The 17,999-nt window shown below is 41.3% G+C and overlaps 1 protein-coding gene across 4 annotated transcripts in view; it reads left to right on the top strand.

Moving 5' to 3' along the window:
- The window catches only part of si:dkeyp-72e1.9 (syntaxin-binding protein 4), a 156,253-nt gene extending 141,339 nt beyond the window's left edge, over positions 1-14,914 (top strand). For all 4 annotated transcript variants that reach the window (XM_038308415.1, XM_038308414.1, XM_038308417.1 and 1 more), the window contains exons 17-21: positions 4,357-4,551; positions 8,154-8,270; positions 8,749-8,798; positions 9,704-9,831; positions 14,003-14,914. In XM_038308415.1, coding sequence (XP_038164343.1) covers positions 4,357-4,551; positions 8,154-8,270; positions 8,749-8,798; positions 9,704-9,831; positions 14,003-14,043 — 531 coding nt within the window. In that variant the 3' untranslated portion in view covers positions 14,044-14,914. The remainder of the gene's footprint in view (positions 1-4,356; positions 4,552-8,153; positions 8,271-8,748; positions 8,799-9,703; positions 9,832-14,002) is intronic.
- The last annotated feature ends 3,085 nt before the right edge of the window (positions 14,915-17,999 follow it).

Below are 17,999 nucleotides of genomic sequence, written 5' to 3'. Positions count from 1 at the left end.
ATTGTATATAAAAACCATAAAAGTTTAAAAGATTTAAAAATATGCAATAAAATGTATTAATTAAAACAAATAAAACCAAATAAAAAACAATATACCTAACCATAATAGTAAAAACATAGTTTCATGATGTGTTAAAAGCCAAAAAAAAAAGGTTTTAAGACAGGTTTTTGAAAACAGACAGACTGTGATGCGGGGGGGGGCAACTGAAAAAACTCCATATCCTCTGAGATTCCAGGAGCAGCAGGTCAAAAGTACTGCACTAACACCTGACCTATTTGTTGTTGTATAAAGAGAGAATTGAAATGAAGTCTTTGAAGCTAATCAGAATAGAGAAAGTGTAATTCTTTTTTATAACATACTGAGATTGGGACGAGGTAATCAAACTAGAATTATTAGTGAATTATAGTTCACATCGTTTTTGCAACCTGAATATGGATGTAATTATTGATACTTTGATTACTAAGCCTGGAGGCCAGGGTGTAGGTGACAGAGTACAAGTAAGACAGTGTTTTAGCCGGGCATACACTGTGCAATATTTCCAATCGTTTTATGTAGCTAAAGCTCACACTGTACGACCAAACCCTGTGGTTTTGAAACCAGAAAAAGAAAAGGCAATGACATATTTTGACATAGACATGGCTGAGCAAACGTGGCTACTAAAGTCTGTTAATTTCACAGAAAGAACTCCATTTCACTCATTGCACCCCTGCTATGCTTCTGTGTTTTCGTCTGAGAGGAAGAATAGGAATCCTTTTTTGCCCACTGAGCGATTTGCCCACAACCACCTTCCGACGGCCGACTGAATTTCAAACATGTTTAATTTTCTCCCAACCTTACAATTTCCTGATCGGGAGGTGGTTGTGAGATGCTGGTCTGTGACAGGTTAAAATTATTAAAATATTTTAAAAGTCGTCCATACAGGAATTAAAACCTACAGGTTTAAAAGATTGTTATTTCAGTTATAAACGAGAGTTAAAAATAATTCATATTTCATAATGACAATTTTGTTATGATTGTTTAAAAGTAGTGGTAATACAGTACTAAGAGTATTAATACTATGTACACTATTTACAATTTCTTAAGAGTTCGATGGTTTGTAGATCGATTGCTTCTGTCCAGCAGAGACCTGTGTTTTGCGCTTGCACAGAAAAGTTTTGGTGTTCTTTTGAATAAAGTGAAAGTGAGTAAAGACGTCCGCAGCATCTCCATTATTCATTTTAACCCAAAAGCAACCACGTACCTCTCCCAAGTTATCGGAGCAGAGGGTGCAACAGGTCAACCCTTGTTACCCCCTGTACACAACATACCGCACCATCAGGCTGAAAGTCGGCCCGATTGAAAAATTCTCGCACGGCTGCAGAATCGGCCCAAAAAGGGCAAAAAAACTCGTACAGTGGATGCCCAGCTTTAGGAAATATTGGGTGCAGAGCAACTCTGACCCATTATTGGTGCTCATCCTCCTCTGAACTTGACCAACCCATGTTACATACATGCTCCACAGCCTCCTCTGAACCATGAAGTCTGTTTTACAAACAAACCTCTCAGGGTTTAAGCAAGGACAGATTCTTATTGGCCAATAAAGCCAATAAGAATCTTTTATGGCTGGAGATGTTCTCTGGCATCTTATTGGCTGAGAAAAGGTTCCCACAGTCACAATGCACTTGAAGTGGAGACATAAGAAGAGCGGTGTCCTGCTACACTTTTATTAGTTTCTCCATCGTAAGGGCCTAGTAGGAAGAAAACAGGAAATTCTGGTCCATTTTTTGTGATTTCAATAAGCTAAGCCCATAGTGTCCTTCTTGTTTTGTTTTTTTGTTTTCCAAATTAAAGGGTCAAAAATCCAGCGGAATATACAAGTGAAGAATTATTCCTGATTCTGGCCACAGTGGAGCCAAAGTCTGATTCTTTGAAGGAAAATGCCTAATGGGTTTCCCAGAGGTTTGCTGGTCATGCATCGAAGGAATTGTCCATTTATTTTTCCTATTGGATTTATATTCCTAATTCTTGCCTTTATTTGCTGTTAGAATCTTGGAGGTTATTGACTGTTTTTTCTTGGTGGATTTGTGTTCCTGTTTCCATGTGGATCATTGATTTCTGTATTAGATTTTTTATTTTGAATTATGCTTCATTTTGCTTTGCTGATCCCATACTTATCAATATAATCTGTTCTGACTCTTGAAGGAGGCTGTCCTGCTGCTCCTGCAACTCCCTGCTGTCCCTGCTTTGCTGTGTCGTGTCTTGTCTTTTCTGAGCTTTCTCTTCATATCACCCGAATTCAAACAATGGATCTGGTCAGATGGTCTCACAATGCAATTGATCAAAATTCCTGAACTGGAAGACAGGGAAAGGGGACTTTGGGGGATACACCTTGGAGTCCTGGAATGCTTGGTGTTGTTTACAATCTTGTCAGTGGAGGATGTGGAAGACGCATGGATTTTTGGATTTATGATACTCGGGTTTCCCACTCAGGCACTCACCCATACACACACAACTGATGCCCAAATGTCAGATTGACTTTCATTTGGCTTCAGTCTGCAACATTTTCCTTCTGCTAAAATGTTTGTCTCGTGTCACATGAGGTGTTTTTTCAAACTGTATCCTGTTAAGGATAAAGTTTGCAATATGTTTTTTTTTCCTCTCCCTCCCCAATGTGGCTCCTATCTTTCCAGAGAGATAAGGGCAGCGTAATAATGGTGGTGCCCTTGGCAGCTGTAAGAATGCGCCAGCGGCAATTATCGGAAAGTGTGGACATTCAATTTTTGAGTGATCTTCTTTGATAAGTCCTCTGACGGTTTGAAAAATATGTGTGTGAGGTACTATATTGAATAACTGAGGTCTTCACAGGCTGCCTGTAGCCATACCTATTAAAACAACACCCTTGGGACTTATTAGTCACTAAAACCAAATGAGCTAAATTACCATTGCTGATGAAGGTTCTCAGTCATCCAGGTCATAGTCATTCCGTAAAAATTCAAAAAATATCCACTGGACTTGGTTTTCAAGATTTGAAGACGTTTCGCCACCTCTCCAAGAAGCTTTCTCAATTCAAATGTCTGGATCCGCAGTGAGTTAAATCACTGCGGTCAAATGTCTGGATCACTGCGGATCCAGACATTTGAATTGAGAAAGCTTCTTGGAGAGGTGGCGAAACGTCTTCAAATCTTGAAAACCAAGTCCAGTGGATATTTTTTGAATTTTTACGGAATAAATTACCATTGTTTGTGCTGGGGCTGCCGTAACCAAGGCTATAGGTGGGTAACAGAGGGTTTGTGGCTGCTAACCAGGGTCACACCCTTTTCGGCCACCCAGGTAGATTTCACAGAGGCTCTAAAACAGGGTAATAATCAGTCAGTCTATGAACCTGTGTTGGTTTCTGAGCTGATGTCATGATTTTACTAAAGTTCAGAACCAAATGCAGAAGACCAAACAGGGAGACCAGGGAAAAGGTTTAACAGGTTTATTAGGAAATTGTGAGGAATCCAGTGTTGCTTTGAACACTGCTCAACCGGAACTGAAAAGTGAGGGGAAGACACAGCGGTTAGTTCAGGCTCAGTGGGAAATTTGATTCATGAACTTGAAGAGGAGGATTTGGTAGCTGACTCACGTTTCCTGAGAAGTTGTTGACTCTTTGACTCCAGTCTGTGTGCTGTTGTTCCAGTGTTTGTCTCTGTCGATGGAGGGCGGAACAGGGTTTACCCAGAATGCGGCTGCTTGTAGGTGAACGGAGAAAGCTGACTGCCACTCAGATTTCCTGCGGTACTTGAACGGGTCGTAGTGGAGATGAATCCCTTGCTCAGTGTGAAGCTCAAACAATCTCTTGGGAGAAAGGTTGATTCAAACCTCCAGTTTAAATCCTTAGCTCAGTTTGAAGCTCAGATGATTCTTCCAGGGAGAGAAGGTCAAAAAAAATTTGTTTGCTGGATGACTTCCTGCCGAGAGGCAAAGACAAAAAACAATGTTAAAACTCAGGTTGAGAAAAACTCAGTTTGACTCAGCAAAACTCGGCTTGGCTAGAGTACCCAAAACTGGCAAAAACTCTGGCCTCGATGTAGTGGCAGTCAGCAGCTTAAGAACACTCCGTTAACAAGGTAACCATCAGCAGGTGTGTGAGGAGGCGGACCAGAACCAGGCACCTCCTGGTGGAGGAAGGGAGACAAACACAGAAACACAAACACAAAGACAGGAGTCCTGACAGCTGAGACTCATAAGGAAGGGGTGAGGCTCAGCTCTGAAAAACAACGCGTCTTACAGCAAATATTAATTATGTTGCTAGGTAAATTTTTAGCTAGCTACCTCTGATATGTTCGAACAACACTTAAAAATCCTAACTGCAGCTCCTTGTTTTGAACTTTACAGAAAGCCTGTTTGACTGTGGAGGAGAACACCCGTCTGAAGAGTCGTCTGCAGGCAGCTGAGGCTGGGGCGGTGCAGCGACAGGCCACCACCGCTGAGCAGGACTATGAGGAAGTTATCCAACTGCTGGAGGCTGAGATCAGAGACCTGAAGAACCAGCTAGCCTCCAAGAGGCAAGCCTCTGGAGGAGAGGTGAAAGTAAGTCTAAGGCTGAATCCCAAACCGCCCCTTAACTATCAAAATCAAGTCAGACTCATAACTGTGGAGGGCAACCGGATTGTACGTAGGGGATATAAACGTGAAAGGGACGGCCTCTTCCCTCCAATGGAAAGGCAAAGCAGTTGTTCCTATGGCAACAGAGTGAAGCTGTATGTGCGTGGCTGGAGCTCTGTGGTGCAGGTTGACATAACAGCAAACATTCGCCATTTCCTTCAAAATAAATCTAACCATGCAAATCAAACTATTACAAAGAGGAACTTCCGTTTAGAGATTAATTACATCTTTTGACTTTGTCCTAACATGTGATTTTCTGTCAGTGCTACGAAGATGCAGAAACAGCGGAACTTACATTTGAATACACATGCTTCCTCCGCCACTAGTTCACCGTTACACTCGCTGCCAAATTCCAGGAAGCCTGCAATGATGCAGACTCACTATTTAAGAGCTGGACGGTCCAATGGGCCTGCCCACTACAGGATTTGGGTTGGCACTTGTGCAGAACCTTCCGCAGTAACCCGCAAACGAGGGTTAGTGCTTAGGGTTTAGCCTAAAGATTACATTTTTCGGACTCCCACTAAAGCAGCCATTCAAAATGGTCCTTCTCAGTGAAAAGCCAGCCGAATGGCAGCAAAATCCTCATGGGCGTGCATATTTTTTACTCTGGCTCCACCCTTTCACTGAATTACAGGGTCTGACTAGGAGATAACTCTTCTCTTTAGATCTTAATTTCCACAAATCATGACAGAAAGAATATTTTAGATGTATAGAAATGAATTGTAGGGGACTAGCCAAGGGCCAGTCAAGGAAAGTGGGGAAATTTTCAATGGCTACTACTGTACTTTCAGTCCTTCATGTTAGGAGGGATAATGAAACATGCTATTGACTTCAAGCCTTTGGTTTATAAATGCACTAGTAAATCAGAGGTCTTTTAATCATCAATTCATTTAATTAAGGTTTATGGATGTAAGAGAACACCTAAAACACGCTGGACAATGGCCCCAGAGGACCAGGGTTGAAGACCTCTGCTCTACAAGATTTCCTCACAAGTGTGCTCCTTTCCTAGCATAAACTCTCTAATTCAGCATTAGGTGTTTTTTTCCACAGCTTTTCATGGAAAACCTTTTTGTTTGAACTTTCAAATTCATCCTTTTTCCCAAATGGCCAAGTCTTCTTTCAAAGCATGTGCATACTAATGGCTGTTTTTATGCATCCATGATGAACACATCATCTGTATACACAGTGGCTCCTAGATTTCCCTGGTGATCCATTACACTAAATGAAAACAACATAATTTTTAAATTAGAGATTGATTGGTGAGCCTAGATTTATTTGTTTTACTTTAGCACTCCTCAGTGGTTGATCGGAACACTTGAAGATGCACCCAAGAGCATTTGGTGAGAGGAAGGGTCAGCGATATAAACTAACAAGGATGACAAAGACAAAGGAAGAAGATATATAACCTCCAGGATGACACTGCTGATTTCCTAACCTTGGGGGAAAGCATCTGGCCGATGATGCCACAGCAGATAGGGGTAATCCCATGCAGACAATTCTTTTTAGATCGGAGTTGCAAGGCCACCTCACAAGGCTAACAGATCCGATCCAATAATTCAGTGCATGGTCAGGGAAAAGCTATGGATCAGAGTCATATAGGCAAATCAAAAAAGATGCGTCCTGATGATTAAATCCAGAGTACCTTACCAGGAAGCAAAGGCAAGAGCGAATCAAGGAAAGTCAAAATGAGAGTTATGAGACTGAACTTCCAACGTTCTGTTTGTTGAGGAGTCAATGAAGCCGGAAGTCGTATAACCTCTTATACTGTATCTCAATTCATTTGCTAGACTAGCTCTACGAAAACTGATGATTTTGTCATTTTCTTCATGGTTCCTCTTCTTCTGGCCTCTCTGGTTTGGTTGGCCAAGTCTAGCTTATTTTGTTGTCATTTGGGTTTCACCCAGTGATTTTTTTCTTTTCTTTTTTTACAGCAGCACATATACACATTTCTAGAAAGTAATTTTATAGAGAAACAATTTATAGTTTATATTTGATCTTTTTTTCAATTGGAAAAGATTGTTTTCTTTTTTGGGTGTGGGGTTGCACACCTACGCTGCATTGTGCTTCTTCATTGATCACTTTTCATCCTTCCTGACACTTATCTGCATGAACGTCACTGATTTTCTAAAGGAGGGTTAATTTACTTGCCTTAATTGGACCTCAGCTCTTCCATAAAACAGCTCCAATCATGCTGTTATTGTTCTCCAGACACTCTCCATGGGCCTGCAGATTTTAGTCAGTCGGCTATAGCTGGGTGGGGAGGGTCCATTCTACTTCTTTTTTATATTTAGAACAATCCAATTACTGTGGATATAGTAATAAGAATGGAAAAATGGGCGAGATTTCAAGAGCCTGAATAATTTTGATACTTTTCTTGAAATTAAGACACATTAATCAAAGCTTATCATTTAAATTATATTTTTGTACTTAGTCCATTGAGACTCATTGAGTCAATGAGTCGCTTCAATAACTTGTTTTCCTCAAGGTAGAAAATTATTGAATCAATTTGACTTGGATGACTTGGTGAACTGTAAAGTGCCTTGAGATTATGTGTTGTGAATCGTGTTGTGCTAAATAAATAAACTGAATTGAAAATTTCTAGTTAATGTAGATATTTTTCGCCAAAGTACATTAAGAAATGTTTCAGTGTAATAAGAACAGAGCTCGCTCTCTTTTCCTAGGCTATAACAGTCCATTCTTCTGGCTTTTTTTAAACCTGTGGAATTTAACCCTTTTATTATTTATTTATTAATTAAGGACACAGTCAGGGCTTGACCAACAACCCTCCAGTTGCAGGGCAAGCTGCAAAAGTTAAAATTTTGTTTAACGCACCTTGAGAGATAGTGACAACAACGGTGATCAGTCCATCCATCACTCTCATCCCAAGCAGTGTCTATCTCCAGCTGTCTACGGACGAGAGGCGGGGTCCACCCTGGACAGGTCGCCAGTCCATGTCATCTCAAGGCACTTTACAGTTCAAACAGATCATACAGTCAAATTGATCTAAGGAAAACCAGTTGATTGCATCGACTCATTGACTCAAATACAATCCCTCACACTAAGCATGCTTGTAGCAACAGTGGAGAGGAAAAACTCCCTTTTAACAGGAAGAAACCTCCAGCAGAACCAGGCTCAGTGTGAGCGGCCATCTGCTGAGGCCCACTGGGGTTCAAGGAGACAGAAGCAGAGACACAAAAAGCAGCTGTAAAAGGCGGCGCCGTCCAGGAAACACACAGCCAGGCAGACGAGCTCCGAGCCAGCTCCCATGCCAGAGGACGAAGAGAGCACATCCAGCCAGTCATGGTCAGAGAAACAGGACTACACTGGAAAACAGCCCGATCTCCAGCATCTATAAACAAGGGTGTTGATGGAAGCAGCACAGCTGATGTTTCTCTCCAGGATGGCGTCACAGTCTAACAAACAAAGTTGTCTGATATTTGATAAGGGCAGAAAGATAATTTGCTTTAACGATGTTCAAGGACTCTGATTAACATTGCCAAATGATACCAAGTGTTTGTGTTTTTCAGGAGGAAGTGGTGGAGCTCAGCAAGAAGCTTACCAATGTTGACTCCCAGCTGAGGAAGTCAGAGAGGAGCAGAAAACATCTGGAGATCTCCAACAATAAGCTCCTAGGCTTTGCTCAGGTATGACTGCTGTCAAACAAAGCGTCTCTTCCTTTTGTTAAAAAATAAATGCTCATTTAATCAATGCTGCTGTGCAACATTTAACATAACATCAGCCATAAGTTATAATATGCAGACCTTTTGTTTATCAAATTATTGTTGTGAGCTTGTCCTGGTAAGAGAAGACCAACTTAGACCTGATGCTTTGCTGTATTCAATGTAGCTTTTAATTCAGCTGATTACAAGGTAAGCAGATCCAGAACCAGCCTGCCCCCTAGTGTACATCACTGGTACGGGAAGCCGCTGTAACATGAAAACCAGAATACAGAACAATGACTGCAAAACAGCCAACTTTTAAATCAGAGCATGCATTTGATTTAACCAGTAGGAGAAGTTGACTTTATTGAAGATTAATGCAGGACCACCTTTAACTTTGTCTGTTCTGGTCCTGTTACTGCTACGCTTCCTTATTTATGAATTTGGTTTACTCTTTCAACAGAATGTCCACAAGGTGCTGACGACACCCAGTCTTTTTGGAGGGGAGGGCGGGTAAGAATATTCAGATCACCATCTAGCCTTTGAGAAATGCTCCGGTGTTCTGTCAGATGAGCATACCTGGTCAGACCTGCAAACCCAGAGTCAATAGCCCTTCATTCCCTTTTAGTTTTGTATGAAAAATAGACTTAAACTATTTAATTACTTGCTTTTTGGTGTTATTTTGAAGTGTATGGCGATCTGACCTTAAATAGTTTTTTTTCTACATGACTAAAGGTATACATTAACCTGACTCCGCCAGAAGGATATGCTGGATTTGCTCCGCATATCCATCTGGAAACCTTCCGTTGAAGTAATTTTGGGAAGGGGCGAAAATACTGGTTAGCTGATTGGCCTATGTTGGTGATAGACGGGCCAAATAAACCAATCAGATCAACGAAGCATATGACGTACTAACAGAGCGACGACGAAAACACAACCACATGCCAGGCACAAGCCAATTGATAGATCAAACTCTTGCTGAAACCAGTCGGGAGAAGAGCAAAAACATCTTTTCCTCTGAGAAAAGCCTCCAGAGCAGTGTTTTGCTCTTCTTTCAGTGAAGAAATACTCTGTAATTCCGATAAAACTTGCTCGATAGCCACGCTAACGCTAGTTTCATCGGCTGAAGCCGCCATGTTCTTTAGACTGAACTGTCGCGCTTCTCGTTGCGTCACACCTCAACCCGCCTCAAAGCCAACGCTGATTGGACGTTCGTTTGGTGAACGGCTCCAAATTTTTTTTTACGGAAAGTAGCCAGACTGATCTTGAAGTCTAAAGTCGTACAAAACTGAAGAGATAATTGCAAATCTGATGTCTTGTGCATGCGTATTGACTATGGGCTGCTGGTCTGACGAAGTATGTTCATCTGACAGAACACCGGCTCCAATCTTCTGTATCATGTGTTCTTTCTGCTTCAGGAGCAACAGGTTATCTACAATCACAGATGGATCTGACACCCCGTCAGCTCTTCCTGATCCTGCCTTCCAGCTGGCTGTAGAGGCGAAGGAGCTGGTGGAGGGGGTGTGCTCTGTCACTGCAGATAAAGGTAAAGAGTTATCTGAACTAAAACACAGTACTGTTCAACCTATAAGGAAGTCCAACAATTATTTTTCCATAAAGCTGTTTAGGATCACAGATCCCCATGTCAATATTCAAAATATAATCCTAAAATACACAAGTATAAGAACAGCTGAGTTCACCGAGGGCTACAAAGCAGAGATGGTGTCTCAGTGGGGAACTCAGAGTCTGGCGGCAATGCATTAGGCTGGTAGTTTGAAGACTTGGGAGACCACCACCCTGAGCACGGATGTAAAAGCTTTTCACCTCCACTGCAAAAAGTGTCCAGCTAACCAAGTATTACAGTCTTAGATTTCTCATGCTGCATTCACACCAGAAGCATTTTAAGCATCAAAAACACTCAAACGCAGGAATTTAGACGCTGGTCAAGTTGCTTTGAAACTTCAAGGCTCTGGATGCTCGACTCTCTGCTTGTTTATCTGCGCTGTTCTGTAGCTTCAAGCTAGAGAGCAGCTTGGCTTTATTTACTTTGAGTCGGAAAAATAGTTTTGACACATTTTTAAGCGAGAAAGTCCACCTCCAACTATCCTCTGTTCATCAGTTCATCGGGATTATGATGCTATAAAAGTATGGAGTTCTTGTTAGGAGCGCCAGACCTCCAGCATACCGCCGGGAGGCAGCGCTGGAAATCCCCGCTGAAAGCTATCTGCAGCGGCCAGCCTGTGGGGGATTTCCCGCTGCCGTTTGTTGAGGCTGGAAGTGAATAGAACGAGTTTTTAAGGTTTGTGGTAAAAACTTGAAGTAACAGAAAATACAATCAAGTGTTTTTCGTTGGCAGGTTTTAACAGTTTTAGTTAATCTGGGTTTTATAAACTGTTTCTCAATAGTAAAAAAAAAATGAAGTAATAATGATCAGAGCTGCTCTCTGTTCCTTCTATATAACGATTCATTCTTCCGACTTTTTTTTTACCTTTGGAGTTTAACTCCCTTGATATTTATTTATTATTTATATGCAGACAGCTCTGCAGAAGCAATGACAGCTTGCAGGTAGTGTTTGTCTCCGCCCAGAAACTCCTGTTTCAGCTTTTCTGATTGGTTGACGCTCTGGCGTCCAGCATTTTCTGACCTCCAGTGTGAAACGCTCAGAAGCCAGAATGTTTGGACGCCCTGCTGGACCTTTAGTCAACGTTCTCCATAGACTTTGCATGTAAATCAGCAGTTTTGATGCCCAGAACACGCCCGGTCTGAACGCAGCAGAAGATTTCTTGTTTTGATATCATGATTTATAGAAGTTACCATGTGCAATTGTCTTACTGCACTGGAAGATAATTGTACTAATTTAAGTTTTAATGGAGCTTAGGCGGAAGTTCAGTTGAACAAACTCATTCTTCACCCTTACAGCCTCATATACAGGTGCTGGTCATAAAATTAGAATATCATGAAAAAGTTGATTGATTTCAGTAATTCCATTTAAAAAGTGAAACTTGTATATTATATTCATACATTACATACAAACTCATATATTTCAGATGTTTATTTTGTTTAATTTTGATGATTACAAATGACAACAAATGAAAATCTCAAATTCATCATATCAGAAAATTAGAATATTACTGAAGACCAATAAAAACAAAGGATTTATAGAAATGTTGGCCAACTGAAAAGTATGAACATGAAAAGTATGAGCATGTACAGCACTCAGTATTTAGTTGGGCCTCCTTTGGCCTGTATTACTGCAGCAATGCGGCATGGCATGGAGTCGATCAGTCTGTGGCACTGCTCAGGTGTTATGATAGCCCAGGTTGCTCTAATAGTGGCTTTTAGCTCTTCTGAATTGTTGGGTCTGGTGTATTGCATCTTCTTCTTCACAATACCCCATAGATTTTCTATGGGGTTAAGGTCAGGAGAGTTTGCTGGCCAATTAAGAACAGGGATACCATGGTCCTTCAACCAGGTACTGGTAGCTTTGGCACTGTGTGCAGGTGCCAAGTCCTGTTGGAAAATGAAATCTGCATCTCCAAAAAGTTGGTCAGCTGCAGGAAGCATGAAGTGCTCTAAAACTTCCTGGTATGTGGCTGCGTTGACCCTGGACCTCAGAAAACACAATGGACCAACACCAGCAGATGACATGGCACCCCAAACCATCACTGACTGTGGAAACTTTACACTGGACTTCAAGCAACGTGGATGAAGCGCCTCTCTTCTTTTCCTCCAGACTCTGGGACCTTGATTTCCAAAGGAAATGCAAAATTTACTTTCATCAGAAAACATGACTTTGGACCACTCACCAGCAGTCCAGTCCTGTTTCTCTTTAGCCCAGGCAAGACGCTTCTGACGCTGTCTGTGGTTCAAGAGTGGCTTGACACAAGGAATGCGACAGCAGAAACCCATGTCTTTCATACGTCTGTGTGTGGTGGTTCTTGAAGCACTCACTCCAGCTGCAGTCCACTCTTTGTGAATCTCCCCCACATTTTTGAATGGGTTTTGTTTCACAATCCTCTCCAGGGTGCGGTTATCTCTCTTGCTTGTACACTTTTTTCGACCACATCTTTTCCTTCCCTTCGCCTCTCTATTAATGTGCTTGGACACTGAGCTCTGTGAACAGCCAGCCTCTTTAGCGATGACCTTTTGTGTCTTGCCCTCCTTGTGCAAGGTGTCGATGGTCGTCTTTTGGACAACTGTCAAGTCAGCAGTCTTCCCCATGATTGTGTAGCCTATAGAACTAGACTGAAAGACCATTTAAAGGCTTTTGCAGGTGGTTTGAGTTAATTAGCTGATTAGAGTGTGGCACCAGGGGCCATCAATTTTGAACCTTTTCACAATATTCTAATTTTCTGATATGATGAATTTGAGATTTTCATTTGTTGTCATTTGTAATCATCAAAATTAAACAAAATAAACATCTGAAATATATGAGTTTGTATGTAATGTATGAATATAATATACAAGTTTCACTTTTTAAATGAAATTACTGAAATCAATCAACTTTTTCATGATATTCTAATTTTATGACCAGCACCTGTACAGGCCAATCAGCTTTGAACCTCACCTCCACTAAATCCAATCAGCATAGAGTTCATCTCCAAATCCACATCTCAGTCTGCTACCAAAGTGCAGGCAGTGGTTTCGCTATGTCAGACTTTGACTCAGACGACCCTGATTCAACCCACCTCCATCCCCTTCTCCACCATCGTAGCTAAAGCTTCATCAGAGTGTCATTCCTCCCAGACACTTACTTCGTTGCCTGTCTCATCTAAACTGGTCAGGCAGAAGACCACTATGTTGAGCCTAACTCTGTCTTTGGAGTTTATCGCCTCTGGAAAAATTTCAAAGGGGAGTTTTTCCTCTCCACTGTCACTTCATGCTTGTCCTTCATGGACAGTTTCATGCAACCTTTGTTATCAAAGCTGGGACTCCATCTTCAGGTCTCCTAGTCAAGCACTAGTATCAGCGCAAGCAGTCCTCTGGATCTCTCCATACAGCAGTCATGGACTGACCTACTTCATCCATCTCCACTCCTACACCAGTTTCAGGCCTGGGGGGGTAATCCGTTTTCTGTACTCCTGTTCATGCATGCCAAAGCGAAATTCAGCGCTAATGTTTCCTGCCGAGGTCTGAGTGCCAAAGAGTAAAGTAATAGTGTCTATAAAATACTTCTAATTTTCTTTTCTTTCTCTGAGTTTTTCAGATTGAAAAAGAAGAATGTGCTCTTGCTTATTATATAGATCTCAAAACTAGATTGTAGACTTTTTGGGATGATCTAAGATTCAAAGACTTGGTAACATGGACACGTTTCTCAGCGCAAGTGGAGTGGGTTGGTTCTGGTCCTCCTGCCTCTAAAGTTTTGCTGCGAGACACCTAAAGTATTTATTTTTAGTCTTATCTTCTTTTAAAAAAGGAAAAGTCTGATCATGAAAAATTAAAGTTTAACTGCAAACCCCTCTTTTTTTAAATAGAAAAACCGAGATCAGCCGTGATGTCATCAATGTATATAGATCCATCAATTCAAATTTCAGATACTTGTTTTGCATATACATCATGTCTGATTATCTTATTTTTTTTTTTATTATTTTAATGGCAGTGACACTTTGAGTTAACAAGCTGAACATGCAATAAAATTGTATTTATTGTCTGAACATCAAGCAGGTATATTTATTTTAGATATTGCCATAAAGTTCTGGTCTGTGCTTTGCCTGCAGCATCTGATGCCGCTTCGGATGTCAATTTGCATCATGTATGAGCTTCAGAGGGACAGAAGAAGATCCTGCTCCATCACCAAAGAGGCCCACTGAGACCAAACCAACGGCGCTCTTCACCAGTCAACATGTCCACAGGATATGGCGCCACTTTAGCAAACAGTACTGCTTCAGCCAGTGCAGACCACCCAGTAAACAGAGACCGATGGCTTCTCTGAGCAGACCCCCGCTTGCATATCAATTAGAGACTGCGGCTGAAGTTTTCCCCAGCACCTGAGCAGCAAACAATACTGTTCCTAATGCAGCAGCTGATGTTAAAGGCACTGCATGACCGAGTGCATGACACACATGTGCTGCTGCATAATTTGGTAATACTTCTCTGATGTGTTTTGTAAAGATAACAGGAAGATTGACTTCCTGAGCTGCATGTGAAGGAGAGCTTCTTCTCTTCCTGCTTGGGTGGGACAATCCAGAGCTAAACAGTCCTCTGTCTCATCATCTTCATCATCATTTCTCTGCCATATGCTTCATCCCTCTCCCTGGTTTGTTAGCTCTGCCACAAACATAAGAACTGTTGATAAAAGTGTAGAGCCTTCATGTTACCTCTTCTTGTGCCCATTTTCATTAAGAAAAGGTTGGAGGTTTCTGAGAGTCAGGACCTGAGTGATCAGTGTCATCTGCAGCTTCGTATCTCTGCTGTGGTTCATCTTCATGTGCCGCCATAGCTCCAGCCGTGTGCTCTTGTGTTACATATTGTCAGTGAACAGAAACCAGTTATAGACTACATGTGAAATGTTTTATTTCTGCCAACAGCTACAAACCCATTTATGAAGTGTTTTTGAACTGAACTGTATCTTCAGTGTGGCCTCATATTCTTTGTTATGTTTTATATTAAAGGAATCATTGATGAATTGACCTGTTGTCTGTAGGCTGTTTCCATGACAACAAGACACATGAAACACATGAGTCAGTGAGCTTCTGCCTTTTTCCAATATATGCTTCGTCTTTTGTTGATTTATTTTATTTTTATTTTGGTTTTTTTTGTACAGAATCTTTTCTCCCTTGGATTGGTTACTAATTAACAGCCATATAAAAGATTAACTTAATAGTGTCATGATTTTATTCAGAGATCTGACCCACATGCAGAAAACCACACAAAGAGACCAGGGGAAGGTTTAACAGGTTAATTGAGAACTGGTAGAGATGGGTCCAGTGCTGCTCAGAACACTGGCGAACCGGGACTGAAAAGGGAAGGGGAAGTTCCTGTGGTTAGTTCAGGCTCAGTGGGAAATTTGAGCTTCGATTTGCAAAAAGGGTATAAAGGCAACGGGACTCGAGTTTCCAGAAAAGGTGTCTTTCTCTGAATCCAGTCGGTGTGGGTTGTTCCAGTAATTGACTTGCTAGTTGGAGGGCGGACAGGGTTTACCCACGTATGAGGTGTTTCTTAGAGGAACAGAGGAGCTGACTGCCACTTAGATTTCCAATGGTACTTGAACGGTTTCTTGTGGAGATGAATCCCCTGCTCAGAGAGAAGCCCAAACAATCCTTCCAGGGGGAGAAGGTCCAAAGCATCCAGTGAGCAGGATGACTTCCTGCCGAGAGGCAAAGACAAAAAACAAGGTTAAAGGAATAGTACACCCAAAACATGATTAGCCTTCATTTTCTACTCATCCCCATGCTGAACAACACTCTGCAGTACTTTTTTGATATCTCAAATGAATCTGGAGATCTGGGAGGCTTCTTGCTGTCTGCTGACATTCAAATAATGGAGGTCTATGGCGCCCGAGACAGAAAGGTCCATAAAAGTCCACAAAAAACGTGTCAATATTCCTCCATACTGCTCGTCCAATGTATTCCAAGTGTCCTGAGTGGGTAGCGTCCATAATTTACTCGAAACAAAGTCATTTAGAATGTTTTTAGAGCATAAACAGTAGTGTATAGGATTTCCTAAAAGTGCGCGCCTTCGAGTTCATAAGTCTACGGAAACCGCGGCAGACCAAACCAGATGAAAGTGCGCATTTAGCGTCTGCTCTGCCGATAATGCAAGCGTAGAAGAAGAAATGTGCTGTTTACCTGTGCAAAGAAAGAAACAACGAAAGAAAAATGTCTGAGGACTCAGTGTTGAGGAAGAGCATGAGTTCTTTGCCGAGCTGAATGCGCACTTTCATCTGGTTTGGTCTGCCACGGTTTCCGTAGAGTCGTGAACTCGCAGGCGCGCCCTTTTAGGAAATCCTTTGGTAGGGACACTATTGGTCTGGTGTCATTGGTGCTATGCAATATGCATGCCCTTTTTTATGCTCGATGTGAGCATCCGTACTGATAAGAGGAATTCATTGTTAAAAGAGAAAAGCAACATTTTGCTCCATTAATAAAAATGTTATAAGCTCTACACTCATTAGATGCTGTTTATCAATGTTTGAATTATCACCGGCTCTGATGAATGTGGAATTAGGACTGTTTTCAACTTTGAAAACGGTTTCATTTGAACGATTAAGAGAGAAGGTAAATACAGTATTTTCTTTTGAAGATACAGAATTGTGCAGAGTTAAACCCCACTCTAATATTTGTACCTACTATTCTCTCTCTGTATCAAGCAAAATAATACATTCATTAAAATATTAACTTCACTATAAAAGTTGAACATCTGGGCTGTAGTTACTCTGTCTAGCCAATTACATGTATTTCATCTGGGGCTGAAAAAAATGAATCATATTAATAGATTATTTCAATAATCGTCAACTTTAGTGAGTGATTCATCATTAACTGAAGTATAGAGACTTTAAAACATACAGTAATATAAATGTAAAATGTGCCTTTCCCCACAGAGCAACCCACTTAGATCAGTTATTATATCAAAATTGTAAAAATAAAAACAAAAAAAAATGAAAACAGTAATATCAACTTAATATCGGTAAAAAGGAAACCCTCACATTTTCTTTTTTAGTTGGCTGTGGCTAAGAATCAGAAATGTTGATGGTTTACAGCCTTTATTTGCCCATTTTTCCAAGTCTTCAGAACTCCTGGCTGACTCAGAATATTTCGTTTTATAAAAGAAAAAAGAGGTTTTGGTTTTTTAGTGTACATGATATTCATTTTTTTTATTGGGACTAGTTTTGTAGCCTAATATTAATTGTAGTAACCGCTGCATTCTAGTGTGAATAAATTTTCAATGTTGTGCTCCAAGCACACGCGGACTAGAAAACAGCCAATCAGAGAGAGAGAAGGCGGAACTTAAGGCAGAACAACCAATGAGAGTTGAGTTAAACAGCACGCACAGTTCCATGCGCTGCTACATGAAAGGGACAGGAGAGACCAGGCAGAGGAGCTGCGAGAGGAAAAGAAGCCACTGCTGCAACAACTACTGCTGGAAATTATAAACATGTTGCTCAGATCCAATTATTGGTCAGGACAATTAGGTCGGTTCAAAATTTTGGTAGGGACATGTCCCTATGGTCCCTATGCAAACCTACGCCCATGAGGTGTACTATTCCTTTAAGGCTCAGGTTGACAAAAACTCAGTTTGACTCAGCAAAACTCCGCTTGGCTAGAGTACCAAAAACTGGCAAACACTCTGGCATCGAGGTAGTGACAGTCAGGTCCAACGAGCTGCAGGTGTGCAGGGAGGCCCAATGAGAGCGGGGCACCACCTGGTGGAGGAGGAAAGGAAACACAAAAAGTAACCCACAAAAACTGGATTCCTGACAAATAGTACAAGTCTTTTGATTATTATTATTATGCAAAATAAACTCATTAGAGCTTTTAAATTTGTTATAATTCTATTATTTTATCAAGATTCTACACATCTGAGTGGTCCTCATAAATTCTGATGTTTAAGCAGCAGCCCCTCCCTTTACTGGAACAAGCAAGTGGTTAAGGCATGTAAACATAGAGCTGTTATTACCTTCTCTGACCATGCGATGCCTGCCCAGGTGAAAACATCCCACTTTTTCTACTCAGCAGTAACTTTAGCATATACAGGTACTGGTCATAAAATTAGAAT

Source organism: Cyprinodon tularosa, unplaced genomic scaffold (genome assembly GCF_016077235.1).
Source record: "Cyprinodon tularosa strain WSP-4 unplaced genomic scaffold, ASM1607723v1 ctg637, whole genome shotgun sequence".
In the NCBI taxonomy this organism is placed as follows: Eukaryota; Metazoa; Chordata; class Actinopteri; order Cyprinodontiformes; family Cyprinodontidae; genus Cyprinodon; species Cyprinodon tularosa.
The sequence above is the reverse complement of the archived record's forward strand: the minus strand, read 5'-3'. Positions and strand labels throughout refer to the sequence as shown.